Source organism: Anser cygnoides, chromosome 7, assembly GCF_040182565.1.
Source record: "Anser cygnoides isolate HZ-2024a breed goose chromosome 7, Taihu_goose_T2T_genome, whole genome shotgun sequence".
Lineage (NCBI taxonomy): Eukaryota > Metazoa > Chordata > Aves > Anseriformes > Anatidae > Anser > Anser cygnoides.
In genome coordinates, this window is record NC_089879.1 from 35,990,351 (window position 1) to 36,004,278 (window position 13,928).

Genomic DNA, 13,928 nt, shown 5'->3' on the forward strand with positions numbered 1-13,928 from the left:
AGAAAAGTAACCATTCTTTCTCTCTCTCTCTCTCTCAGTGCTTTCCAAGTTGTACTGCCATTTGCTTTCAAAAAACTTGTATTCATCTTCTCAATTTTTTGGCCATCCTGCTTTCCCAAAACAGTTGAGAAAGGGCATTCATGACCTTCTGAAATTACAGTTTTTGGAAGTTCTTGGAAGCAATGGGACAAAACAAGGAGCAATCACCTTTATATTCAAAATATTCACAAAATGTTTGCCTAGAGAATATCAGAAACATCACACAGAATTCTAGACCACCACACAGAAAGACACAAAGCTGCCACTCAAAAGTCTTCTGTCAACCAACGATGTCATGCAGATGCCGTAGTCAACATAGCATTAAAACAGCTGGATAGCACTTTTACCAGAGTCATAAATGAGTAAGGTACCTGTATTTATTCACATTTGAAACATTTGCTTCAATTAAATTTATCACAAACATGATGTAGCAATCACAAGCGATTCCCCAGGCAAATAGCCTTGAAGCAGAAGTTACCAGTTCTCCTCTGAATGCAGTATGAAAAGATCTTTGCCACCTGAACGCTTTTCCATTAGAATGTGCTAGGTCTTCAGGGTTGGATAACCACAGAAATAGCTTGCAATATGCAAGTATACATCTTCCCCTTCTCTGTGTGCAATAGGATGTCACACACAGTCATTTGTATGCCACATTCTGGTCTGAACCCTGTCTGATGGGGAGATAAGGCCTTGAGATAGGGCCTTGTTCACTCACGTTAAAACCACAATGCTCAAGAGAGAAAACGTGCAGCACAGGTGGTAATTAAGTCCATATATCTTGTGGTGAGCTTGCTACATGCTGAATAAATACTGTCTACTGGAGTAGCATTAGCTTTCTCTGCATAGCTGAACTTTCCAGTGATTTTAAGGGTCTCTCAGAAAGCCCAGGGCTCCCAGGTTGCAGATTTTAAGATGTTTTTAATGTTGTTAGGCATTTAATTGGAGGTATTTGGATAATGCCCTCAATAATATGCTTTAACTTTTGGTTAGCCCTGAAGTGGTCAAGCAGTTAAAGCTTTGAGGGTCCCTTCCAACTGAGCTATTCTAGTCTATTCAAAGATGAGGAGAAGGAAATGTGCTTCTATTTCTGCAATCAAATTACATTTCTGGTGCTCTAGAGCAGTCCGTCCTGAAAACATATATCCTTTCTTTCTAAGATATTTTTTTTGACACTATTCCTTCCACTTGTTGCTCAAGGTTCCCAAGACAACACAGACAATGAAGAATAAAGCAGCAGCTCACCATTTATAAAAATTCTGACAACTGCAGTCAAACTTGTCCAAATGACCACTGTAGAAGAGGAGAAGGAATTGCCTGGACTGAAGACCACCTCTCTTTTTCATTGATGTTTAGCATTAGGCATTCACGTTACTTACTTGTTGCTTCAGGTACATTTCATTCTAGAAGAAAGGTGGGGTTTAGTGTGGTTAAGAGAAGGAGAAAAAAGGCTCCAAATTCAAGTAAATTCAAAATATGTTACAGCATTCATTTAGGGTTTTGGTTCATCAGGTACTGTGGCTGTCTAACGAGCCACATTCAGATTTAACCAAATCTGTCACTTGGAGAGTTCTCAGAACTATATGCAGGAATAATGCTCTAATATTTCAGCTTAGATTTTTGTTTAGTAGTGATAGGGATCTGTGAATAATAGAAGATATATTATGTCTTTAATGTATTCACTCAATCTAAACATCAAGTCCTCAGTACTTAACATAATGAGATTCTAGTTAAAGACTGGGACTTCTAGGTCTTCAAGCACTTCAGAACAATGTAGGAACAAGCACACTGGCAAAATAAATGACAATCTACAGCTTGGGGTTAGACATTATGATAAGAACTCCATGAAGACAGATTGTACTACAGGTATGTACTGGTACATTCTTTAGCTGAGGTACTCAATCCATGCTTTTTTCAAAGACTCAAGAACATATAACCCCTAGATCTGAACCACACTGATAGCTCCCCTTGTCATAAGTAATGCATATACCATTATTGGGCATTATGCCCAGCTCTGTATTTCCCACTCTGTGGTGTGAAATATTTTGGTTTTCCTCTAAATCATTCCAAAACTAGACTTGGATTCAATGTTTGCATTCTACATCTACATTCAACATCTTTATTCTTTAATGTTAAATGAATGACCAGCTTACTGGACTAAGCAAAGAAAGCGAGCTTTTACCTGAGAATCTCAGACCTGTTTTGTGTCAGTCCTGTCTCTTTTGAAATGAGGAAGTGAGCACCAATTAATTTTCAGCAGAGAGGTGATATTTTTCAAAATATATTTAAAAAATTACCATTGCTGCTCCTTTGGGTAGCTTTAACAAATATTAAAAGGATTGAAACATCCAAGGAAATTTGAACATCTACACTATAAAGTGTAGATCCCATTGTAAGAACAGCCACTGTCAGTACAGTGAACAGCCATGAAACCCACTGCTACAACCACTGCCATAACACACACACCTCAGAATAAACCTATGCGGAGGTTTCCTGTGCAACTCTTAGTACCTAGTGAATACAGTTAAAAGAAGTGAGATTTCATGTTGTAAGTATAGGCAACTGCAGTTGTGAGTCCCCCTCCAAACCCAGCTTCCTAACAACCACCCATCTTAGTCTGTGCTGCTTTCTGCCATCCATTGTGCCTGACAGAGGAACTAAGACGACAGGTTTCCCAAAGTAAATCATACTATACACATTAGTGACATGTAAACCAAAAACTGCACAACGTTGGTAACAAACCTTTATGTATTCCACCTATATATTAGTCTGCATTTTAAAATATTTTTGAACAGATTTCACACTATACGAAACTTCAGGTATCACACTAGGAAACTTTTTTAAACTGTAATTTTTAAATCAGCTTCTTCCACTTACAGGAGAAAAACTGGTAGTGGACTACCTGTAGCTGAAATACAAAACCAGTATTTAAAGACAAAAAATAGTGGAGGATTCTAAGTATTTTTGTGATTTCGAGATAAGCTTTCATATTTGTACAGTGTATCCAGACAATATACGTACAGCACCATACAATGTGTGAGCCATGTTAAAGGAGCAGAAAGCTCTTATCAGAACTATCTGGATCAAAACAAAACCACAATAAAAGGAGAGAAAGAGCAAACAGAGTACAGTAGTATTAAGAGATCCCCAGGAAAGCTCTCACATGAGACTGAAAGTTTGCATGTTATTCTAGTTTTCACATGGATCAATTTCGCTTTTTATTTGTATGTCTCTTTCTGTCTCTCCATATGCATATATTTATGTACACTTGGTAATATTACACCAATTCCAGTGTTGTTTCCGATCTGTATTCTTCACTCATTTGTGTCCCTTCTGTAATGCCACTGTCATATATTAAGTGATCTTTCCTGTAATGTATTTCATTTATTTCTATTAAATGTAGATTTGAACATTTAAAAAAAAATTCTCTAAAGAAATGATTCCTTAAAAAGAAGTGATCCAAGTTCACAAGAGCCCTTTTGCAAATATGCTATCCACACTGAAGAGAGGAATCTGGAAGGCCTCTCTGCTTCTGCAGACTGCTTTATCTTCCCTACAAGAGATCACAGTTCCCTAGGGCTCAAAACATTAATGAAGAACAGTGGTTATCTTCTCTTCGCTGGGCAGTTTGTATACGTTAGATGCTTTACAAAAATTTCTGCAACTCCTCTGTTAAATTATTGGCAGCACGCTATAAAATGCATACATTATTTCTATAACCTGGGTAGATCAATATTCTCAAAGCTTCAAAATCAATCTTAAAATTATGAAGTTAAAAAATGCTAGAATAGATCAAACCTTGCTTATCACTGTCATTGACTTTGAGAGCTTACTAACTTGACAACGGTATTTTAAGTATGTCTGTGAGACCAACAAAACCTCTTCAGAGAATACTACTGACAGGATTTTTTTTTTCCTCTGATTTTGTTGACTGAGTTCTTATTTCGTATACCTGCCTTCCCTTTATTAACTGCAAAACTCCTCCTCGATACCCCTCCACCCAAAACAGACATCCACACACACACACCACACACACTCTAGGATCTCAGAGATGAATTCACACTTCATGCTTTGTAGATGGAAATACGCTGCATCAAACATCAATAGCATCAGCAAAAACGTTCTTGTACGTTCTTCATCAAAGCATGACCAATTCACATTTTACTGTAGCAGCAAATAATAAAACAAAACAGTTACTCAAAACCAACCCACAGAATCCTGGTATTAACCTGAAATCTAGCCAAATACCGAGTACAGTTATGACTTTCATGGCTCAAGAGACACTCTTGGCAAATTTCCAGGGCCCCCAAGTATAAAAGTTACTCTGCTGATTTTTATTTATTTATAAAGTCAAAAATAAATGCAGAAATCATAGAATCTGTAGTTATTATTATTCTCCTCAGTAGGAGGATTTTGCTTTTTAGTAGGAGGTAAATTGTTCTCTGTTTACATTGTCTGTAATAAAAGCCTGCAGTTGAACAGCCTTGTCCTCACTCTGCAATTACAAGGAGAGGGCTTTCATAGTCTGTGCTCTAAGACTCTGCAGGCCTCAGCTGGCCTTTTGGCCACAAGTTGATCACCCTTCACTTTTGTAAAATCATATATTACACATCTCCAAATCTCCATAAGGGTCAAAGTATGGGAAAATGATTTAATAATCAAGTCCAAAGCCAGCCCTTGCAGATAATTAGTTTTTACAGACCATTATCTATAAGCCTACAGACTGAGAGCTCCAATTCAGCAGAATGTTTCGGCAAATGCTGAAATATTTATTATGAATAAACATAGGCAGGCACTAACTTCAGACATATGCAGGAGTGCCTAACTGGTTATGAACAGACTTGACCATCCATCTAAATATTTTCATGTATTAAAGACCTTGATTTGGACAGCATTTCATTTGAATCCATACAGAGCTGAAACACCAAGAATACACTGACTCGCTTTTAATTGCTGCTACTGCACAGCAGCTACCACATTAAACCTATTACCACCTTCATTAACATAAAAAGAAATATTGCTTTTCTTTCTTTTTTTTTTGTTTGTTTTTACTTTACTTTATTGTTTTAACAGCTATTTGAAATATAAAAACTTAATATCATTTCACTGCACTCTGTATTCCACTAGAGGTCAGCCTGCAACAGAACCCCAAGCAAACACAGGAACTGCAGCACTCTGGTAGCACTGGCATTATTTTCTTTTTCTATTTTATCTATTAAAAAAGATTTCTTCAGAGCCATAACTTAGATCTCTCACTAAAATGGAGCAACAGGAAGATATAATGGTGCATTTCATTTATGAATGACCTATAATAAATTACTATGAAGTATTCCAGGTGCCAAGCAAGAGAATGCTTTGTCTGCACATGAACTATATTTCACATACTTTAATTTGGCTGACACATAAAACTCATTTGACATTTTGCAGGTATTTCTTTGAAAGGATATTTGGTTCTTGTTGAGCGTTAAGGTATGGAGGTGGGGTAACCTGGGTAACAGAAGGTCATTTCCGAGTAGATTGTTGTCCAAGATCAGCTCTTCCAAGTAACTGAATGTTTTCAGTCCTTCTAGTGACCTGCAAACGACAAAGACAACAGGAAAAATGATACTCCACTAAATCAGGGAGGCCATTATGAGCTGAAATAAATATTTTAACCTTCCCTTTCAAGAGTGGGAATAGTTTTGGTTTGGGCCTGTCAGAAGAGTGAATGACAAGCATTAGTGGCAAAGGGAGTGCTGGCACTGCAACACATCCTTCACATGCTGGCAGGATGAAGGATGGGGGTCACTTAGTGAGTAGCCAGGATCCAAAACAAAAGGCTTCAGATATGGGGCCTGCAGGATGAATTTGTCAATGTCTTGTGCCTTCAGGCACCCAGCCTCGCCTGACCCTAACCTCCATTCCCAAGATAAATAACTCTGTCACAGTTCACCTTCATTCCCTGGACACAAATTTAAGTTGTCATCCATCATTTCTGCCAAGAAATATCATACCCCGCTAACAATAATAAATACAACTTCAAGTATCATTTCTTAGCAGTTACCCTACATGCAATAATAGGAAATGGAAAATGTTTTTTTTTTTCTTTTTATTAACCACTTAATTTGCTTCTCCATGAGTCTCTGCAAACAAAATAAAATGTCCTCTGCAAAATAAAATGCAGAATTACTCCAGACAGAAAAGACATTTACTTCCTTTTTGGAACTTTCTGTCCCACTGTCAAGCCACAGGTCAGACTGCAGAGAGCAGCTTTAAAAAGGAGCATTTCACATCCATGGAACATGGATGATAGGTTACAAATAAACAGCATTCTAGAGGTATTTGTTCCCCTGATAGTAAAGTATAGGGGAAAAAAAGAACACCACCATTTCTGGTACCTATTCCAAACTTGATTCTTAATGGTTGCACATTCCAGTAGGAAAAAAAAAAAAAAAACACGCATTAATCAAGTAAGGCTCATGGTATATGGAGCATATGCACAGACACACATTCACAGCTTATTCACCTACCAGACATCTAAAGATATGCTGAGATTGCATGACTTGACAGCTGATCTACTATGCCTACCAGTGGGAAGATCATCACTGTATCTCTTGGCTGTTTTATAAAATGTGATGAATAAGGGAGATACGGTCTATACTATTTATTCACTTTCCAATGACATTTATACTGAAGGGATTTCCCCACCCTTCCCTAGCTTTTGGCAAAGATCAAAATACAGCTCAGGTCCCCGTTAAAGAGTTCTATGGGCACTACAACTGGAGGAAAACACAAATATTATTAGAAAGTATACGGATTTCAAATTAGACAATTTAACATTCATCTGTCCAACAAAAACAAATTACAGCTTTTGTAGATGCAACTTACTGGCCACTTATAATTCACAGTTAGAGGGTTCAAACATTTTTCTCCAGAAAATCAAGTCTGTGACCTTTGAACGGAGTACTGTACATTAAACATTTAAGTAACACTTAGCAAAACACAGAAACAGTATATTCCAAGTCCAAGGACTCCTAAATGCTTCAAGCCCTGTTGACTTGGCATTCTGGAAGGGAGATGCAACTACTCCTAATGCCAGGTTGATACCAGGCAGCCAGACCTGAAGAAAATTTACCAAGCCTACGCCCTACGGCATATCTATATTGTTACCACGTTCTGAGACTACCATTTCTGAAACTGCAGGAACAAAAGCCTTTATTCTAAATGTACTGAAACAACCACCACAATAATAGTCACAGTTTTTGCACTTGCCTTTACACAACCTGTTTGGAAAAGCTTGATTCAGCCTGCATGATCTGTACAGTGCTGCGCAGCATGCTGTATTAAGCTAGCCATTTCAGCAAAGGGGTCGTAACAGACTTGGTTTTGCCAAAGTCAAGATAAGGAGATCAGCAAACATTTCAGAGAGTGCTTTCCCCCCCAAGTACCTTTTAAAGGCAAAATAATCCAGAGGAAGTAGCAGTGAGTTTATCAAGCTGTTAGGAGTTTTCATTTCAGTTTATTTGACAAACCTAGTTTAGCAAATTCCCCTTAAATACTCTTTATTATATAAATAGTGGATTATTTCCAAACCTCACATTTTAATGTAAGACTCTGACTTGCCAAAGGAGTTCAGAGAAGGCCACCTCCTTGTCAACACCACAGAGCCTTATGGGATGTTAATAGGTCCTTTGTGAAAAAACATTGTTTGGTCTCTGGTCAGTGTCAACATCAAAATACACATTGTTCCTGAGTTATGTTATGCAAATATAATACTCTTATCATGAGAATCAGCAAATGGTTGGCAACTGGCAAGGAGAAGAAAGCACACATCCAAAACTGCTGCAGGGGAGGCATAAAACAAAATGACAAGCCATGAAGTGGGACAAAAGGCCTTGAAACACTAGAGGGAGTTGCCTATTGAAACAACCTTTCTTTCACAAGCCTAGCCTGAATACAAGGGTACTAGTTTCATAGATAGGCAGAGAAAATTGTGCGCAAATCTCCTTACACCTGTCTGGTTTTGATAATTTTTGCCATGTAATGTTATTAGCTGCTCAGTTAAAAAGGAGCTGTGTTACACAGGGGGTTGCTTATTAATTGTTGTTTTCATGTCATCAGAGCAGTGTGCACTTGGTGATTTAATCAGCTAAATTCAGAGCCCAGGGAGATGGGAGGGGTTGCCACACTACTGAGAGAGGGTGTAGACATTAACATAAATTTACATCCATATGTTATTTTGGTATTCGTTGAATTCTGCTTTTTTCACCTTAAACAGATGAAAAAAACTAGCACGAACGTAAAATTGGAAAGACAGCTGGTAAAGAAAGAATGAAAAATGTGTTCATAGTCATTCAATGATACTGCCTACAAAATCCAAGGCAACAACATCTATAATCATAATATATAAGGAAATACTGCCCAGCAATTGTACTCTGAAGTTGAAAAGTGTGCATACAATCCATGGAATAGGTTTTAGGTGACTTGCTGAAGTTTGCACTGTAACTTGCCATGTGCCTCATTTTCTCATCTGCATTACCTACCTAAGAAAGGATTGCTACTGTGAATTAATATGGAAAGCATTTTGAGAAACTGAGGTAGGAATCAGTACAAAATACCAGCATTTTTAACGAGTTATATTAGCGCACTCCAAGTACTGTCATGAATCCATTACAAAATAGGAGAGGAGTGCATACGCATACATACAGCACAGTAAAAAACATGCAAACACCCCAAAAGGGACAAGTATAAAAATGGAGAAATCCCAAGGAAGGGAACCAGACTAAAATTAGATCTGGCATGTTTTCTCCTAGTTCACAGCAGAAAAATTGTCTGAAAGCAAACAATCTTACCACTACAACAGAACCAGCACTGAAAGGGCAGTGGTAAGTAGCAGTTCCCCAGTTTAAGAAAGCTAATAAACATCACTAAGGTGTATTGCAGGTTGCTTTTCCCTGCTCTAATGACATGAAATACCCATTATCTCACCCACAGGTACCATCTCAGTTACCTCATTGCAGGGCTCACACTCTGCTCCCAGAGGAGAGCAAGTGCTGCCAAGAGATTTCCATTGCAATTTCCCAAGTCACATCAAACCGACAAAACATCACAACGTATTCAGCATCATCTCATTCAAATAGAAAAAACTTTAAGTTTCCACTGTAATTAACCCTATCCTCGTTAAGATAATTATGATCAAGCTCCCTGTCACAGCTAATATCACAGCATCATTGCCTATGGCTCACGCTTTGCCCTCATTATCTTACAAAAACATTACGCTAAACAGGAAACTGACTCCCTCTGCAAAAGGACTTCAGATGTTCTGTAAGCAGACAGTAAATAATCCTTTAGAATACAATGGTCTCAGAAATGTCATTTTATCCACGTCCTTCAGCTAATCAGTCTGATTTCTTCCAGCTTTCTCTTCCGTAATTCATTCATGATTTGTAACAAAGTTTTAATCATAAAGGAATGTCATGGCAGAGATTTTTCCCTCTATGTGTATGCATGGCAATTGTCAACTACACTATTTCATACAGTCCCTCTGGCCTGATGGGGATTCGGTTACAATGAAACTAAAGAGCAGCTCTTCATTTTGGTAATATTTGACAATGAAAACATGGGAGTTTATAAATGAAAAAAAGCAGAAGCTTCTCGAGCAACGGACAAACCTTGGAAGTGTGTAGCTGTCCCTGTCCAGAGCTATCTGTTCAGATGTATATTCTAAAAAGGTGTTTCTCACATCCTACCCCACCCCTCTGCTAATAAGACAGCTGACTCAAGTCTAATGACTTTTTCCTCCTGTTTAACAGGAAAAGAGAGAGCAGTTAACAGTATGTAAATGAGAGTGTTTGGCTTTTGCCTTTAAATTGATTTGTACTCTGTTGACAAGAGATAGCCATTACCAGAAGTTAAAGACAGAGCTGTTACAAAACAGGAGCTTTTTAAAATGTCTTTTTTCTTGCCTTTTATGTTTTAACAGATTACAGGAGAGCAGAATCAACATGAGAGCCCTAGCACTAGATAATTTCATTATTTAAAGAACATAAATGTAATTTCAATTTCTTTAGCACCTGACAGCCAAGGCAGACAAATGTGTATATATATATTTTTTTTTTTAACATTAATGAATTACTCTTCAAAAACCTGCTGAGCTTAAAACTCCATTTTGTAGTAAAGCAGAGAGAGGTTAAGTGACTAAAAAAAGGTGACCTCCAGCAATTTTCTAAGAGACAAGAAATAAACCCCAGAGCTCCTGACTTCTAGTCCTTTGACTTAACCTCACTGAAGCAAAACAAAGAGTAATAAATAAATTATATGTATATAATACATATACATATAAACATAAGACAGACACATAAGTTTAGATTTTGCATAATTCCCTGGGAATCCAAATCATTTTCATTTTTACTTGGATTGATTCCTGTTCAATTTTAATTTCAATTTAATCAGAAATATAGCACACAAACAAGGGAAAAAATAAACAAGCTGTATCCAACTGTTCTTATAATGGAAAGGGTTTGTTGAATCTTCTGTGCAAATTAACTTGGACTGAAGCCTCTGTCCCAGTTCTACTCTCAAACTTGTTTTGGGCGTTCTGTTCTAGACACACCTCTCACCTGTAAGAACAGAAAAAATACACAACCCATTTCGAAGAAAACAGAGCAACCAGAATTCTGTTCCAATTCCAAAGAAAACTACTGTATTATAATTACAAAAATACTCCAAATTGAAGTTTTGTGCATTTCCTATACATAAAGATAGCAATAGCAAATAAAGATTGATTTTTTCAAGGTGGTTTTCTAGTTTCAGAAATCAAGCAAGCAATAATGGAGAAGTCTTTTTTTTTTTTTTTCTTTGTATAAACCAGTTCTCCATCAGGAGAATGCTCTGAAATAGCCGTACCTACATGCCTACATGCTGGAGACCATTTCTAGTGTGGGCCAGGCCGAAAATTAGACCATACAATTCCTAAAATAGGAATCATGAATTTCTGTTCAATGGAGAACAAGCTTACCAATGTTACCAAAACATAAAATGCTTTGGTTTTGCCTAATATCAGAGAGAATATGAGTATTTTGCAAGATGTATAGAGGAAGCATTCAGCATCACTTTCAGTCAATCTGTTTCCAGCATTCTGTTCCTATACAGAAAATATATGGAAGCAGCTCTTTGAATAAAACTTAAGGCCAGTCTGTGAATATGATCAGCAAAAGAGAAGATGGAAAGAAATGAATTGACCAGAATCATTAAATATCTATCCTTTATAAAGAGCTTACTATTGAGATTAAATCTGCATATTTGAAGTACAAGCTTCCAAAAGAAAGAAGTAAAGATCTCCGTAAGAAAAGATTAAACCTGTGTTATGAACTGAATCTAACCCTAGTTTCTGAGTCTTTTCATATTAAAGGTCATAGTTAACTCTCAGACATATAATGAAATGAATATCCATCCCTCATTCTTTTCTTTTCTTCATACACTGAAAGCACATGAGATTACCTGGGATATTTTATTACCAAAAAAGGTAGACATAAAAACATCTTGCAGAAGAATCAAACTACAGCTACGTAAGCACATTTAAATGGGGGAGATTCACGTAAATCCAGAATCAACTGTTTTTATAGTCTTGCTTTGAGTCTTAGACAGCAAATTCCATTGCTTAAAAAAAAAGCACAAACTACTTGGCCCCCGCAAGGCACCACCCATCGCTAAACCTTAAAGAAAACACAAACAAAAGAAGAGTCAATAAATAGACAAAAACAAGATAATCTGGCTTTCTGAATTCTAAATATTAAGAGTTCACAATTCACATTTTGAAACCCTTTCCTACCAATTATAAAACAGAAATGCAGAATTTTTAACTTTTTTTTTTTTAAGAGAGAGATTTTGCTATTAAGCAGCAGCTCCTCGAACAATGGAAAATAACAATGCAGATTCATCTATCTGTAGAAACCCAGTTATTTATAACCCTTCGCAGCTAATGACAACAGATGAGCACTTCCAGAAGCTGAAGCAGACCTTCAGGTTAGGCTCAGTCAAGTACATATGTTAGGGAGGCATGAACACAGCCAATATGTCCAAAGTCTTGCAATGAAATAAGAAGAATTTGCAATTTTAATGTAATATAAGCTGTTAGAGCTGTACCTTGTAAGGGTGCACTATATACCTGGTGAAGTAAGTTACAAATCCCAATTACAGTTTCCAGTAGCTCTCATAACCATATGATGAGTCAGCCATTGAGATCTTTAACCACCATTCTCTTCTACCAAGACTTTAGCCAAAAAATAATAATAATAATAATTTCTGGTCTAACTCTATTATGAAGCAACTAGACTGACTGGGTTGGGACTTAAATTCTCTGCTAATTAACCTCTCAAAGTCTCACATTTCACTGTGTGTGTCTAATACAGCTCTACTCAAGAGGATATCCAAACAAGAGAGCTCAAGCTATATCATTCATATCAAGCTTTTTTTTTGCTGAACTACTTTTTTATATTACATCTTTAGGATCAAACACACCAAGATTTTATATGATATTACTGCTACAATTTTGTGTAAATTTAAATAAAATGACAATCAGTGTAATAATATAGCCTATGGCAAGCCAGTTTTCACATAAACTATATAAAATATTTTAAAATAATACAATATGGATTACAAAATGAGCTCTTAGTCATCTAATGATTGAGCACGTAGCATGTAACAAAACACAGTTTGCAAGACACAGCTAAAAATTACGCAGCATAGAGCAAGTGACTGCAAGCATTCATATTTTATCAAAGGGCATTCTGGAAAAAGCACCACTAGGAATTCCTTGCAGTTCAATGTATGCACCACTTCAGTAAGTATAGCCTTTGCAACCTTCTGCTAAAATTTCCTGAAAGTATGAATGACAAATAACAAGGATAGAAGAGTTGAGGGGAAAAGCTTTGGATGTCAACGTCTCTTGCTTCATGTTTTCCCCCAGTCTTAACATGGAATTCAGTCACAATAAAACAAATGGCCTCAAAACTCATTAAAAGAAAATGTAAGAAACTGCTGTTTCCTGAACTCAGAAGAATTCAAGGAAATATAATTTATTAGAAACAGAAAAAGAACAAATCAGGGTTTAAAAATTATAAATCTACCTGTTAAAAATAATAATAATACAACTAAAACCCTAGAAATGTATTTATTCTTAAAAGCTCTTCACGATTCCACGTGTTAAGTTGAGAAGCTATTTATAAACCTTCTAAAAACAGTATTATAATGGAAATATGAGCAAATTTAAGCACAAAGGCAGTGCCATAATGAAAGCTGTATCTTGGATCAATCTGTCACTCCGCAGTTCAGACAGTAACCTGACCCCTCCCCTTTTGCACAGCGAAGGGGGAGTAACAAGCCTGTAGAGTGAGTAGAGTAAAGCCCATTTCGACTACTAGTGTTCAGTGAGAAGGGGGAAAAGAAAAGTAATTTTTCTCCCATCTTCCACAACAACCAAGGCTGAGGATTGACAAGCAAATTGACGCACTGCTCAGAGGGCAAAAGATAAATGTTTGATGAATTGGCCATTGCTGGAGGAGTGATGGGCTTCATATGTGCATAATGGACTAGCTGCCGTTCAATTCAGATTGCCTGCCAAGATAAGAAACCATAATGAATGGACCAAGCGCAGCCTGTGCCATAAGAAAGTATAATCTGACTAGTTTTAATAAACTTAATAAAAAAGATGAAGCAGAGAGAGGCAAGGGGACTGGCCTTTGTGACCAGCTCTAAGAGGTGAGAACGACTAATAGACTGCTCAAGCATGATAGCAGAGAATTGTTAATGGACGTAACACTGGGTCTCTTGATGTTATAAAATATCTTTAGAACAACTGAAAATCACAGGGATCTACATATGCACATAGCGTAGACACTGTAAGCACTTGTTAC

The 13,928-nt window shown here is 37.0% G+C and overlaps 1 protein-coding gene across 6 annotated transcripts in view; it reads right to left on the bottom strand.

Moving 5' to 3' along the window:
* Positions 1 to 13,928, bottom strand: part of LRMDA (leucine rich melanocyte differentiation associated) — a 712,994-nt gene that overhangs the window by 295,617 nt on the left and 403,449 nt on the right. For 5 of the 6 annotated variants that reach the window (XM_067000856.1, XM_067000858.1, XM_067000857.1 and 2 more), the window contains one exon: positions 5,479 to 5,610. In XM_067000856.1, coding sequence (XP_066856957.1) covers positions 5,479 to 5,610 — 132 coding nt within the window. Of the gene's footprint in view, positions 1 to 5,478; positions 5,611 to 7,463; positions 7,544 to 13,928 lie in introns of those variants that run through there. The other variant, XM_067000860.1, reaches the window with a different exon arrangement.